Raw genomic sequence first — 15327 nt, forward strand, 5'->3', positions numbered from 1 at the left:
AACTAGCAGAATGAAATTACTACACAAAACATTCAAATAATATAAGATTGAGATCGTCATTAGACTAATACTGCGTGATCCTTTCAAAACTCACATTATCTAGTTTGGCCGTGAAGAAAGCACAGCTGTATTCGGCATAAATTCACGCCTGAATTATAATTATACTCTATTTAAAACAGCGTAAAAATTCCATATCAGATATAATTATCATGCATTGTTTGAGTATTCCGACAAAACATTATTTTTATCAAATTTTTTTTTGCTATCATCTGTACCTCACACAGCCTCCTTGCCTCATAATTTCAGCCAGCAACCATGTTATTAGTTGTGTTTGCTAATACGTTTCACAAGTGAAGTGTAGCATGTTCGAATACTTTAGCACCACATGCGATGGACGATCCCATAATATTAGATTTCTGCAAAAATCCAAAAAGTCCTCAGAAAATGTACCAAAAAGAATTCATATAAGACATGTAGTATTTTTTACATACTTTGAATAAGATGGAATGCAAAAGATTTTAGACCTAAAATATTTTCTTTCTGCGATATATTCTACATTTGCTGAAAAAATTTAAAAATCATCTTTGTGGTATTATAAATACCACAAAATATTTATTTTTATTTTATCAATTTTCCCTTTTTGGAAAATAGACCATTCGACCGGTCTATTTCAAAAATCGAATATTTATTTCTTTTTTGCCCTGACCCCCACCGGATCATGAAACAAACTAACGATCATTACCCTTGGGAACATAGACCAAGGAAGGGCTACCAAGCCAGGGATCAGTATCCCGTAACAGATGCCCAACGAGGCTTATTTAATAACAATAAAATCATTAATTACATCGAACTATATTTATCCAGAGGTAGCTCCTCTGGACTACGTCAATCTTAACTATTCACATGTATTTTTCATTTTAAAAAGGTCAAAGAAATTTCAGTAAAATATTTTAAGGCATTACGCAAAAATCGACCCGGGTTTTTATATTATTAACGTAAAGCTTACAACATCTAAGCAACAAGCCCGCCTTGTTTCAAAATCTCGAAGACCACAAAAACGAACAATCAAAATTGAAAAGCTCATATAAAGTGACTAAAAGCGATAAAATCTTGAAGATTCTGGAGTGATTTTGCTTTTAAAAGTAATTAAATGAGATACAAGAGTATAGTATTTTATCAGACAACATTTTTCAAAAACTATAGTTAGAAATTAAGTTTTTTTTTTCTTGCAAGTAAGAGGTAGGTAGAAACCTTACATAGGGGCCAGAGGGATTTGGGGGTGATCCTCATCCAACTGGTACTGTGAGATTCTTACTCACTAAAACTTCTTCCATACAACTTGCCGGTGCAGCAAGCTCCGCCGTATCCATTGGACTTTGGCTCCAGGAGAACACTTTCCATTTATACCTCAAATCGCGTCCAAGTGAACTCACAGCGGATATACTTAACGGGCATGGTTATCTATAACCCGAGGAGAGACATCATCGTACTGACTCAAAGGTCCCTACAATCATCTGTATTGTACACACGTTTCCTTACACGACCACATCCCCAGCCCGGCGTTTTTATTGGGCTGCGTTGACCACCAGGAAATTAATTGCTCTATGAAAATATAATTAAAAAGCGCGATAGGCCGAGACGAGAAAAAAAAAAATGAATATCGTTCCCCAATTAAAGTACTATTAAACCTCAAAAATGATTTTTTCGATATATTTTCATAGAAAACTTTAATATTTTAGGTTGCAAATGCTTACTTCGCAAATCAGGAAACTAAAGAAACTTTTTTAATACAAATAGCTGTAACAAAAGAAGGTTAGCACTATATAAATGCGGGAAAGAAATGAGACAGAAAAATTTAACATCAATATAATAAAAAAATATAACATACTTTGTAATATTCGTGTGAATACAAAAAAACTTCTTATTATTTTTTTGAATGTACTATATAAATACGGCTTTAGACTCTAAGAAAACGGTTGTTGCGTTTTTTTTGTAATTTTAAGGACACAAAGCATCTTTTAACTATTTGTATATTGTTTATAAAAATTAACAAAGATAAATAAACGATTTTTATGCGATTTTATACAATCTGATTATGATAAAATATTATTTTCGTTTGAAATAAAATGAACGAGGTTATGCCAGAAATAATACTACTTATCAGGCTGTATACTTAAAACTTTCTTAGATAATATAAAGATCATAAATAAGCATGTCATAACCGCAATTTTTAACAAAATGTGATTTTAGTTCAAAAATCAAATAATGCGTAAACGGCATGAACAAATTGCATAGACAACATGAATATAATAAATATAAAGTATCAGGATCTGAAAAGTGCTAACCATGTATTTTAACAAATATTATGCATAATTTATTTATTTACAACTTTCTTAACGTTTTTTTTTTTTTTTTTTTGGGGGGGGGGGGGGGGTGTTAGTTCAAATTTATTTATATGCATTAGTGATTGGTTTTCGTTCTAACTGAAATATACACCAAAACCTTTTTTTTAGTGAAAAAAAAACCATTTCATTTAGATCCGTTCCGTTCCTAATTTAAATGATTTTATAAAAACATTTATCAGAATTAAATATCTTTTGTATGTTGTAAATTGTTTTTTAAGTCTTTAATTTCATTTTAACACTATGAAATATTGAAATTTACACTTTATATATTATTTTTTGCTCTATAATGAATAAATAATATTTGTGATTTTTCAAAAGAAAATAAACAATTTGATTTGATCAGAAGTAAAATCACTGCAAGAATTAAATTATTTATACATTTACTAGATAGAAAAGAATCATGGGACCAAAATCACATTATTATTTTTACATTACTGAAAGTAGATAATCAATTAAGATTATCTTAACTATTTGTATTGTGTAATACCTATAAATAACATTAGATTATGTTTTTTAAATTTCATCAATTTTTTCTTTCATTGTATTTCCCAAAATAATATATTTATTTTAAGAATTGAGAACAGAATTTAGAATAATATAAAAATGAAACATTTGACTTTTAATTTGCTATTTTAATATATTAATATACCATATTGATAAAAAAATAATGAAAAAAAGAGATTCACATTTTAAAATAGACATATTGAGAGGTTTATACGGGAAATCAAAAAAAACTCCTAATTTAAAAAACCCATTTTTTCAAAAATAAAAGTTTATCTAGTACCCATAAAATGATTTGGATTCCTCCAATAGTTTTTATGCTTATCGCAAAGTCTATGGCCAAGCCTCCGATTAAAGGAAAAATTGAAACAGATGAGGATTGTAAAAAACAACTCTCGATGTACAATTATACTTTTACAAAAGATTATTATGAAACCGAGAAATTTAAAATAATAACAAAAGTAGTATTTAAAGCTCTTTTAGATGAAATAAAATTTCCTTTAGATGAACAGTACCATTATTTTTCGAGAGATAAAGATGTAAAGTATAAAATTATCCGACATGACTTAAAATATATCAATTATATGTATTACATAATGTACCCCGCCGAAAGCTCATCAGATCTTGACGATGATAGTCAAGAATATCATGTTGAATTTTATAAAGCGCAAGCAATTAAGGATTTGGTGATTGGTATGGCATTTTTTACAAAAAAATTATTGCATACCTTAGTCTGTATTAATTATAGAGACAAAGAAATGTATGTTAATATAATTAGATATTTTTTTGATAAGTTTGTAAAGATAAAACAGAATGAAGAGGAAAAAATTCTTAGTTTTGAAAAGTTCAATTTCGATATAAATAATTTTTTTAATGATTTAAATAAAAATGTTAATATGGGAGTTCCTGAAGATATCAATACTCAAGAATACGACAAACTTTCCGCCCCAATAAAAAATAATATAATGCTAGAAGACAAAGGTACTACCAGTTCGGCTAATGAAAGCAATAAAATACATGATAATCGCAACGAAAGCGTCCAAGTGGATAATGTAACCATACAGTACAATAGTGGCAATGACATTGAAGAACTTTTTGTTGATGGCCGAGAAAATAGTAGCAATATTGAAAAAGAAAACAATGCCATCATACAATCAAATATGAGCATTAGCACCGAATTAAAGACTTTAAAATCTCATTACAATAATAGTATACATACTCAAGATAATTATGTAAACTTGCAAGAAAATAATGCTAATGACGTGAACGAAAATCCTATCGATGATCGAGAAATTGAAAGTACTATCCTACCAGCAAATGAAAATATCTACATGCAAAGCAATCATATCAATATCATTCAAGATAATAATATTATCAGCCAAATAAATACTAGCAGCTTTACACCCGATAATACGACTATGTTAGAAGAACTTACCTTATTCATGCAAGATAACTCCTTTATTACAATTCATGATAGTGTTAGCAATTTGGGATTTCCAACATATAATAGTCCAAATTATCTTTCGAGTGTTTGTATATTGCCCATTTTATTTCATAATACTTTAGGCTTAAATTAAAAATGTTATTATTATCTAGTCAAATAATGTAATACGTTATATTCTTTTTTCTGTATTAAAAAATTACAAATAATAACATTCTTGATTCTTCAAATGAAATTTTACAAAAAAATTGAATTAAGATGAAATTTTGCAAAATACTAAAAAACAATCAAAAAAACATGAAATGCTTAATTTTCATCGACCAAAGAGAAAGTTTTATTTTATAAATTTGACTGAATACCTTTTCGACGTGGAAATTTTATATTTTAGCTTAATATATTATTGAAAAGGACAATATTGCTTATCAAGAACAGTTTCTTAACATTTTAAATATTGTAGATTTGGAGAATTGCGGTAACCGTAAATTCGCCTACAGGCGAATATACGGTTTTCTTTCAAAAATAAACATTTGCTCGTTTTTTCGCCAAAAAAACTTGATTGGTATAAAAAAAATTAAAGATCGAAATGCTTTATTATAATTTTAATTAAAAAATCATTTGTTATTTATTAAGCATTTATAAGAAAAATAAGTTTATTCAATTTACCTATTCGCATTTAAAGTTCACGTGTTGCAATAATGCATTCATGTACTGTTCACGAGAATAATGTTTATAATTCTTTACGATTATTCTAATTTTATCCTCCGCTTTTTGTGTTTTTTTAGATTCAAATAATCCTTTTTTATAACGTTTTAGATTATATAATTCAATTTCTCCACAATCGAGTATTCTTGAAATAAAAAGAGCGATATTTGTATTTCTTGTCTCAACCTCTTGTTGATGGTTCTATTCTAGCTTTCTGCATTATTAGAAGTCCGAGGAATTTCATTTTTTACCCTATCAAATACATTCCAAAAATTTATATTGGCGACAGCTCTCCTCTCATCATCTTCTCTTGTTACATTGGAAATTAAGTAATTATTTTCAAAGTATAGGTGAAAGTTAGCTGTGGTTGTAGTTGAATTATCTTGTATAAATTTCTTAATATCTTCATAAAACCGAAACATCTCGTATTGGCACAAAAGCTAATCTAAGAATTCTTTTGAATACTAGATTATAGTTAGAATCATTTTTAAACTTTTCTATATCCCCCATTGCTCCGACTCTTTTACAGGCTGCCTGCCCAAGTTGAAGCAAGCATCCATTCCAGTTTGCTTCAGGGAGAGACATTCGTAATGCATTGAACAATCCTCTCTCAAAATCAGTCACAAAGTTCTCAACATTCATAGTAACTAATTCCTTACATTTATCGGAAACTCTAGAATATGGCCTTTCACTTTTTCCCTTGAGTAAAATATAAATGTATGGAAAAGTTTGGCCAAATTTATGTTCATGAAAGACGACAATTTGGTAAAACCCTTGAGGAGAAGATTTAAACGTTCCATCGACTACGAACGTAACTATTTTTTCAATCATACTTTTTTTAATTTAGTAAAAAACATTATAAATCTATCATTATTCTGCATACCACTATCAAACCTAAGGAAACGATTTTTTTTAATCTACTTGCAAGACTCGGGTATATACATGATGCAAGCAGTTATAAATCGAGTCTTGAATTTCTTGTTCGTTTGATTGTATCCTTAAATATTCTATTGAAGGCATTTTAGTAATATCTAAGCTGGTTGACAATGCTGTGAGTTGTTTTTTATAATTTCCAGGGTGTTTCATTGCTTGTAGCAACTTGTTCTTCCATTTTTTAATAGTTCTTTTAAACGTGCATTTCGAAGGTACTAGTTCATGTGAATAAATAACTTTTTTAACGATTTCGTTTTGTTCGTTCATTGTAATGGCTCCCCTGCAAGACCTATTACTGTATCTCCATCGTCTAGTGCCGTCCTTATTAAAGTCAAAAGTGTATATCTGATCTTAATAGATAAAATTTTGTCCTCCACATTGACCTTTAAAATTTTAAAGTTGTCGTTCATTTTTAAGGGTGATTTTTGGCAAAAAAGGAAAAAATTTTGGCGGAAAACAACCATTATTATTTTTGGCGAAAAAACGTAAATTCGCCTGTAGGCAAATGTACGGGTACACGGAGAATCGTTCTAATTGTTTATGTTTCTTACGAGGGTTTGCATTTTTTAGCCACCCTTTGAATTTTTATAGTCCAAATCTTGCATTTTTTCATTCTTTTTTTTGAAAAATAAATTCCAAAAAACAAAAATTTGATATTTAATAAAACTTTTATAGAATTATGTGTAAAATAATGTGTAAAGTAATGATATTAGATAAATTAATGTCTCTTTTTTGCCATTTGAAGCTATCTTGACATATTTTTGCAAAGCTATCACACGATAAGCTAAAGTAATTGTTTAGAACTTGTTCTAGATCCATTTCCATTGTATAATTTGATTTAAGTATAGTACAGTTTCTCGATTTCACCATAAAAAAAACTTCAAAAAGATTTAGCTGTGGTGAATAAGAGGTTAAAAATATAAAAAATGTCTAATTTTCTTAGCTTACCTAGAACCTCATTTAAATGGCGAAATATAGCATTAAACATGATTTTTGAGGATTTGATCGAAAAAAAATCTATAAGATACCTTTCAAAAAAACTTTAGGTAAAGATAAAATTGTGTGGGCATCGTTCCATTTTGTATGCAATATGACTCGATTTAGGAATCTCGCAAAGACAACTTAGATTTTTGCTTTAATTTGCGGGGACTGTTTATATGCTTTTTTTTTCTATATTCAAATCTTTAATAACTTGTAGTATAGGCATATAATGTAGCTTAAAAAAATCAGATTTTCTCTGAATAGCCCGATTTTTCCTTAGAATATAGCTCTTTAAAAAATTTTATCATGTAAATTATGTTCTTCTGATTTAGAGATAGTCTTTTTATTTTTATACTAAAATAAAGGAACTTTCTCGAAATAGTCGACTCCGACGTTAAAAAATTTGCTTTTGTATTGAGTTATTCTGTTATTTCCCCCAAGAACCAAGTCGTTTATCAGTGCAAATATGATTTATAATATAAGATATTTATTTTGGTAATAATATTAAGGAGGTAAAATTTCAGAAAGGTTTATTGCACTTTTAAAAAATCAGAAACTTTCACTACATTTTTCCTATGTTTTTCTATACTACTCTATTTAAGGAACTTACGTAGAAAAAATATATTTTATGGTCATGTTTACGGTTTTGTATTTGTCTATCAGGAAACTTTAAGCCATCCGGGTAACTTTTGTTTTCGCTTTACGGACATTTATGGAATTTTAAAAGCAGCCATTGTAAAAAACGTTGGACTAAAAAAATGCAAACTTATGTAATTTTATGAGAGGACAATCTCACTAATATATTTAAGAAATTTTAAAATTTTGTAAAAAAATAATCAAAAACCAAAAAGAAAAAAATAACAATAAAATATCATCTTTAGATTTAGAATGTTCTAATTCAATTGGTAAATTCCAAACATCGCACTTTTTATAAAATTAATATATTTTGATTTTTTAATATTTTTGTAATATTTCCATTTTTGTTTTGCCATTTTAATTTTATATTTGATTTATTATTCTCAATTTCTATAGCAGATTTAAAGCTATGTTTAACCTGGTTGTGGGATTTCAAACTCTTTTTAATAATAAATTATTACGCATCAATTCATTATTAGTACTAGGCATATCAAATATCTTTTGTTGTTATAATAACAACAATTTTAAATCATATGCTTAATTTTTCATGTTCTCAGCATTATACATTTATTTAAATATTTTTATAACTATTTGCAGGTGTCACATCACAAGAGAATCTACAGCAAGTAGAAAACGATAAGTTAAGAAAGTATGATGTCCTTGCGAACGAACTGGGCCTAATATATGGTTTTAAAACAGAAATAATTCCCTACGTAATCACTTGGGACGGTATAGTGACTAAGTTTCACAAATCTTATACCACAAGACTTGAAATCCCTAAGAAGGTAGAAGCGTACATCCAGATGATCACGCTAAAGAAGACGCTAGAAAGCATTTCTCTGGACTACCGAAGGAGAGGAGATGAAGACGAGAAGCCACCTACAAGCAGGAGACGCCAACGCGGAACCTATCCTTGTTAAACTATAAATATAAACTACAATAAGCATACCCTAATTAAACGAATTATTAACTATTTGCTGCCTTTTATTCGGAAGTATCAATAAGTAAAAGTATTAATGACACAACATTAGAAATAACACATAAAGTGGACAGAAAACCAAATATAAAAACTAAGAGTCATCATTGACCAAATTTAACAGATATGTCCAAAGTTACATTTTTATTAGACCGGCGTGCAATTATTCTATCTTCATTACTAAAATAATTATCAAATTGTCCAAATCCGGTCACAGGTCTTGTCATTAATGATTTATTGTAAATGTACTAAATGTTGTAAAGATATTTTATTAAATATAATCTTTATACAAAAAGCGCTCCTCTTAATATTTTCTATTCTTGGAGACGTGCCTCTATTAATTAATGAAGCATTTAGGTACCTCAAAAAAAATTCCATTTTAATTTTTCTGCTTGTAAGACTATCTAGTTTATATCTTTATTCAAAATTTTTTTTTTATATTCATGTTTGATTGATTTATGATACATATATAATTTTTTAGTTATCAATACTTATGTCTTGTAAGTCTATAAAATAACAAGACCAATTTATATTAATTATAGATCATACTTTTATATATTAAAAATCTTGAATATAGCTTTATAAGGTTGAACTTGATTTCGATGGCATCATTTCTTATCTTTTAGGATTCTATCATCTTCCATATTAGATTTGATTTTTTTTTTACGTTTATCCAAAATTTTGTATTATAAAAAATTTAAACTGTCTTTTGATGTCTATAAAAAGTAAAAAAATATAATACATTAATTACATAATATAGTGTTCTTTAACACTATGTTATCATAGATTTTCGATTTTAGTTTTGGTGTTTTTTGCTGACTCCACATTTTGCTTCATTAAAAAGGTTAATTTTTTAACGGTTTCGAGCTTTTCCACGAACCACAGTCTTCAATCTCAGTAGTAAAATCAGCATATTTTAAGATATATCCTCTGAAATATATTCTTTAAAAAAAATGTAAAAATTTTTTATTAATAATGAAAAAAAGTGGTATATTGAAAGATTATAATAAATTGTTATAAACACTTAAAAACTATAATTAAAATGTCAAATAACATGATATGTATTGTAAATGGTTTAAGAATATTAGAAAAATACTTTAATCTTGTTTAATTGTCTTCCAGAATGCAGCTAAAATTGGGTTGACCTTCTTTCCGTGTACATGTTCATGTATGACTTTCTTGAGGTGTCTCATTCTTCCAGTTCCGAGTGCATTTCGTCTTCTTGCTTTGATAGATCCAGGAGTCTCATTTTGGGCTGAGGATAAGCGCATGATGCACACTTTCTGAGTTGTTTATGATAAGACATTTTGCCACATCTTTTACATAAAGTGTGATTTCTCTTGTTCTTTTTACCAAAACTAGCAGTTCCTTTACTCTAAAATTATTTAATGAACATTTTCACTTACCATTTGTGGGGTAAAAAAATATAAGAAAAATAAAGAAGAAGAATGAAAATTTACAAATGCATTTAAACTGATTATTGAAAATTTATACAACAATATAAACTGATTAATATAAAATTTAGTGCTATAAAATGAAGTTAAAATGATTATAAATTTTTTAATCTTGAAATTCTAAAATAAGTGTTTTTTCAAGTAAATCAACATCTATCACTTGATTGTTCGTATCTTGTAAATTATAAAATTCGGCCCCAGATTTGAAAAATCTCAAAATGTCCTCTAAATTTATATTTTTCTGTGTGAAAAATAATTTTCTCTTTTCTTGATTTTTCTGAGTAAAAAATAAATGTCTTGTGTCTTGATTTTCTAAATTTTTACTAATTTCGAGATCAACAGGGGACAACTTTTTATATAAAATTGTAAAAAGAGGATACGCTCTTAATTGCTTATTAGTGTCATTTATTTCTTGATTTTTTTCCTCCAATTTTTCATCTCTAAAACTTGTTCCAATACAAAAATTTTTAAACTCAAAAGTCTCACACGAATTTACCAAAAATATCAAATCCATCAATTTACAAATTTCTAAATATTCAAAATTCTCAACTATCTTGTTTTGATTTAAAAATGTCAAAATCTCCGTAAAAATAACAGGAAAAAGTGGTAACAATTTGCTATGATGAATCTTTACACAAATAATCTTTATCAAAAACCATATTTGTTTTCTAACTTTCGTACTATTATGTTGTATAAAATTAACTATCAATTCTATCATTTTTGGTATAAACCCTAAAAACTTATTGAAGTCATTACTAAATATTAAAAAAGCTATTCTTTTTAATACATTACATTTTATATTAATATCTGATACTTGTGATACAAAAAAACTTGATTCTAATTTATAAATCAAATCATCCATTATATTTAATTCTATATTAATTAATTGTTTATAAATATATGATTTCTTATTGATTTCATATAAAAAGAAATCTTTAGTATCTAAATAATCTAATAAAAAGTTTTTCATGTTTTTTACTGTAATTGTTGGGTTTTCTAATAAAATTAATAATTTGTCTATTAATTTGTAAAATTTTTTCAATAAATTAAAAAAATATGATAGAAAAGTTAATAAAGCGGATCTTATCTTTGATGTATATTGTAATTTACATAAAAAATCTAGTAATAACATGATTTCTGATTCGTTTAAGTCATTTTTTTGCATACAGGAAATTGTCTGATAAATCGTACTTAATAATTGACTATGTTCATCTAATAATAAAGAATAAGTTCTTAGTAAATATAATAAAGTATAAAAATCCGAAAATGATCTATAATTTGTAATTTGGTACAGAGTCATTTTAAATTTGGAGTGAATTTCTAATAGCTCGTCTTCTGTTAGAATGGAATCAAAATCCATTAGAAATTTGAAAGTTTTGTCTTGATTTATAGCGTAAGAAGACAGTATTCCAGAATACAGTCTTTCTCTAAATGATAAATTAGAAATATATTTACTAGAGAATTTTGAATTTATCAAATATTCTATAAAATATCCTGAGAATGTATTAAATAGTGATATAGATAATTCGTCTATGTTTTGTATCTTTTGGCGACGTGTGTACACGTCGTCACTTTCTTCAAAGTTTGTTTCATAAAAAAATATAAATTTTTTTATCATAGATTTCGTAATTTGCGCCCAATTAAAATTCGTATAATTTAGATCTAACATCTTATTAATAATTAGATTATAAATTGTAAATGAATATTTCCCATCTTTTACATTTTCCAATAAATTAGGGAATATTATTATTTTATGTTTAGTATCTAAATTAAATATAAAATTTAGCAGATCATCAAAATAGAAACATTCTTCATATAATATTTCGGAATATGAATTAAGTATTTGTGAGTCATCTTTGAGTTCTAAAAGATCTCCTGTTGGTAAAATCAAAGCTGGATCATTTTTATATTTTCTACACAAGTTTATGACAGATTCAAAGTTTACTTTGGCTATGTCGAATTTATTTATTATTTCTGCCTTTATTAGATATTGTATTATTTTTATGGCTCTTATCTTTAAATTTCTATGATGTAATTTTTTACGGCAAGATTTGTTTGATTTGTCTTTTTCGCCTGAATTTTCATTTATTTCTTCATCAATTATTTCTTCATTTATAATTTCAATATTATTTAACTCGTCTTTTTCATTTGATTCTTCGTTAATGTCTTCTTGATCTACCTGGTCTTTTATAATTTCGTCTTCTCCTCTAAGATATATTGTTATTAATATATCAAATACTATATTTTTATATGTTACATTTTCTTCATTCCATAATTCGTTTATTTTGGTTCTAAATATCTCCGAATTTTCTACTATATTTTTAATTATCTTTAAAATTCCTTTTGAGTTTTTGTCTTCTTTATATTTATTTACAATATATTGAAATATTTCTTTAAAATTGTATATTGATTTTATAAGGCTTTTTAGTTGGGGATCTTGACTTGGTGTTTTACAGTTTACGATATAAAATATGTTGTAAAAGTGGCCTTGTTGATTATTTAGTATTAATTTTAAGAATGTTATTATGTTCTGGTCGTATATTTTCTTAATGAGAAGCCTCTCGTATTTTCTATTGAATATTTTATTATATTCGTAAATCAATGTGCTTACAGTTTTCTTATTATCAAATTCTACTAGTTTTTTATCTAATAAGCTTTCATTATTGAATTTTTCATTACCATCTGTTACATTTTCATGACTTTTTTTTACATTTTCTTGACTATTTACAAATCTATACCACAATTCTCTAAATAATATTTTACTATTCACACCACTTGACTCGTCAAATATTCCCATGCTTTCTTTGATTACTTTCGTCGATTTATTAATCATCCAGTTATAATATTCTTGCCTAAAATGCCTTATTTTATTGAACTCGTAGAAGTCCAGGCATATTTTATAATTCTCTTCGTCAATATATTTGATTATAAATTTCCCTATACACGACGCGCAGCTCGGGTGTATTTTTTGTAAAATTTTTATATTTTCTTTAGTGTAAAACTCGTCTATTAAGTCGAAAAAGTTTTCTGGAATATTTAATATTTGGTCTTTAAGTATCATTTTCTTTATATTTTTATTAAGAAATTCGTATTTGTCATCTTTGTCTATTTGAGTGTAATTGTTCAATATGAAAGATGTTAGAAAAGGTAGATGAGTGTTTAAGACTGTGTCATCGTAGACATTGTAATTTTCTAAGCAGAAGTTTATGACTTTCATGACACTAGATACGCTATTAATTATAGACAAAGTAGAACTATAAGATTCCTCTTTAATGTTTGATAGTGCCTTCTTGAGCTCTAAATATAATATTTTCCATAGCCTGTCTAGATCTGTCGTGACAAAATGTCTGCTCAAGTCTATGACGTCTTGTTGGGTCATTACTTTCGATCTTTCTAAAATCGGAAAGCCTGGCCTGCCTTTTTCTTTGTAATCTTTAGTGTAAACTAAGACTTCAAAGAGGAGACCCTCTAGGATCTTCTCTGTCAATTTATTCTTGTCTGACAGAGTAATGAAGATTTTAAAAAAGGATTGAGTAGTAGAAGGATTTCTAAGAATCCTCAAAAGAGTCTTATTTATTATTTTGTCTAACCTACCCAATTTCGTCTTTTCTGATTTTTTAATTATTTTTGTATCTTCCTCGATTTTATTTATAATTTGTTTATCTTCCATTTTCGCTTCTATAATTTCATCTATTATATTATTTGCATTCATTTCTTCTTTGTCGATTACATTGTCTTCATCTTTTAGGTCATCTAATACTTCTTTAAATTCTTCATCTAGAGCAGCTTCGTCTAACTCATCTTCTTTAAATTCTTCTTCTTCGTTTGTACTAAGATATTGAAATATTCGCTTGTTTAAACTTTGTTCTCTTTTTGTGAATATCTGAAACATTCCTTCTAATATTTCACAGTTCATTTCACTACTTAAATTTTTACTAGGGAACATATACAAGATCAAATTCAATGTATTCCTCAATATCAACAAATCTTCACTTCTCAATCCTTCTTTTAAGGCTCTGATTACTAAAATCTTATCGAACACCATCTCTTCGTAATTTAAAGGCTCGTTCATTAAAAACAATATAACTGATAATCTATATTCGACATTCTGGAGAAAGATCTGCCACATGGAAATATAAAAGACCTTTTTGTCTATTAAATCCTTGTACTTGCTTAATAAATCAAGTCCAATTTTGTAATATTCGCCGTCTGTGTCTATAGACGGCAAAATGCCGTACAAAACATTAATAGTAAAAGACTCTATTTTTACACCTAAAGGAATAATAAATTTATCTAGTAAACTAAGATAAGAGCTAAGAACTAAGACTCGGGAATTTATACCAAAATTAAAGAGGCCCAGTGTGTACACGCCGAAATTACTAATAAAGTCATCTTCAGAGATAGTAGAAAATATTATAGAATAAGTCTCTAAGGCCTTGAGATGGACTCCAGCAGGAAGAAGAGGGTTTAAACATTGATTAAGTCTTTTTGATAAATATTCTAGCTTAGGAATAAATGGTAAGGAATATGTCTCAATAGTAGTGTCTATAGAAGTGAGAAGAGAAATGAAATCGGGCCATTCTTTGGCATTTTTAAAATAGTCAAGTTTCCTTGTAATTTCAAGTGTGTATTTCTCCTTAAGCGACATGGGGGTAAAGTTAAAAAGAAAATATATTCTACGTTCAAATATGTTTTATATGTAAAATAATTTAATTTTATTTGTTTGAAGTGCTTTGGTATTAGTTAATATACATGAAAATAAGCCTCTATTCTGCCATTTACAGGTAATGTAGGCTTCGACACAAGCTTAGATGCGCACAGAAACACCACCTGGCTAGAAGATTTGTTTTGATGGGTCTATTGAGAGATAAAGAAAATGAATGACTTTTGACAAGGCGTCATCACAGGCCACTTATGTAAGAAACCCATATAACTTGTTTGATTGGTTACTGATTCTCAGATGTCAAATATCGCCAGTGTTGTACATTTACAATTACAAACAAAAACACCTTCGAGTAGATAAAACTCAGGAACTTAATACACTCAAATAAATTAAACTATTAAAACATAGGAAAAAATTACTTGTCAGATTAAAGTCAGTCTCTCAGAAACTATTTGTTTGCATTCTTACTTCTTTCTTATTTACTTCCGTGTTCATTTTCCGGCGACTAAGCAGTTTCATTTTGAGTTTTTTATATCTTGAAAATTTAATTTGCTATTCACCTCTGGCTCGTGTTCATATTGTTTCTGGAAATCAAGTACATATTACTTCGCAATTTTATAATTTAGGCTTGTAAT

General features: G+C 27.6%; 3 protein-coding genes across 3 annotated transcripts; 1 reads left to right on the top strand and 2 right to left on the bottom strand.

The window, feature by feature from the left end:
- Positions 1-3196: 3196 nt before the first annotated feature.
- On the top strand, positions 3197-4483 carry VNE69_01142 (putative SP-containing protein; the record flags this gene model as incomplete). The annotated part of the gene is made up of 1 exon (XM_065472277.1): positions 3197-4483. One exon carries the CDS (start codon positions 3197-3199, stop codon positions 4481-4483), a length of 1287 nt encoding a protein of 428 aa, XP_065328349.1.
- Positions 4484-5010: 527 nt separating this feature from the next.
- VNE69_01143 (MULE domain-containing protein) lies at positions 5011-6392 on the bottom strand (the record flags this gene model as incomplete). The annotated part of the gene is made up of 3 exons (XM_065472278.1): positions 5011-5235; positions 5464-5864; positions 6272-6392. 3 exons carry the CDS (start codon positions 6390-6392, stop codon positions 5011-5013), a joined length of 747 nt encoding a protein of 248 aa, XP_065328350.1.
- Positions 6393-10135: 3743 nt separating this feature from the next.
- VNE69_01145 (protein DOPEY1) lies at positions 10136-14677 on the bottom strand (the record flags this gene model as incomplete). The annotated part of the gene is made up of 1 exon (XM_065472279.1): positions 10136-14677. The coding sequence occupies one exon, from the start codon at positions 14675-14677 to the stop codon at positions 10136-10138; it is 4542 nt and encodes a 1513-aa protein (XP_065328351.1).
- Between the last annotated feature and the right edge of the window lie 650 nt (positions 14678-15327).

Source organism: Vairimorpha necatrix, chromosome 1 (genome assembly GCF_036630325.1).
Source record: "Vairimorpha necatrix chromosome 1, complete sequence".
NCBI lineage: Eukaryota > Fungi > Microsporidia > Nosematidae > Vairimorpha > Vairimorpha necatrix.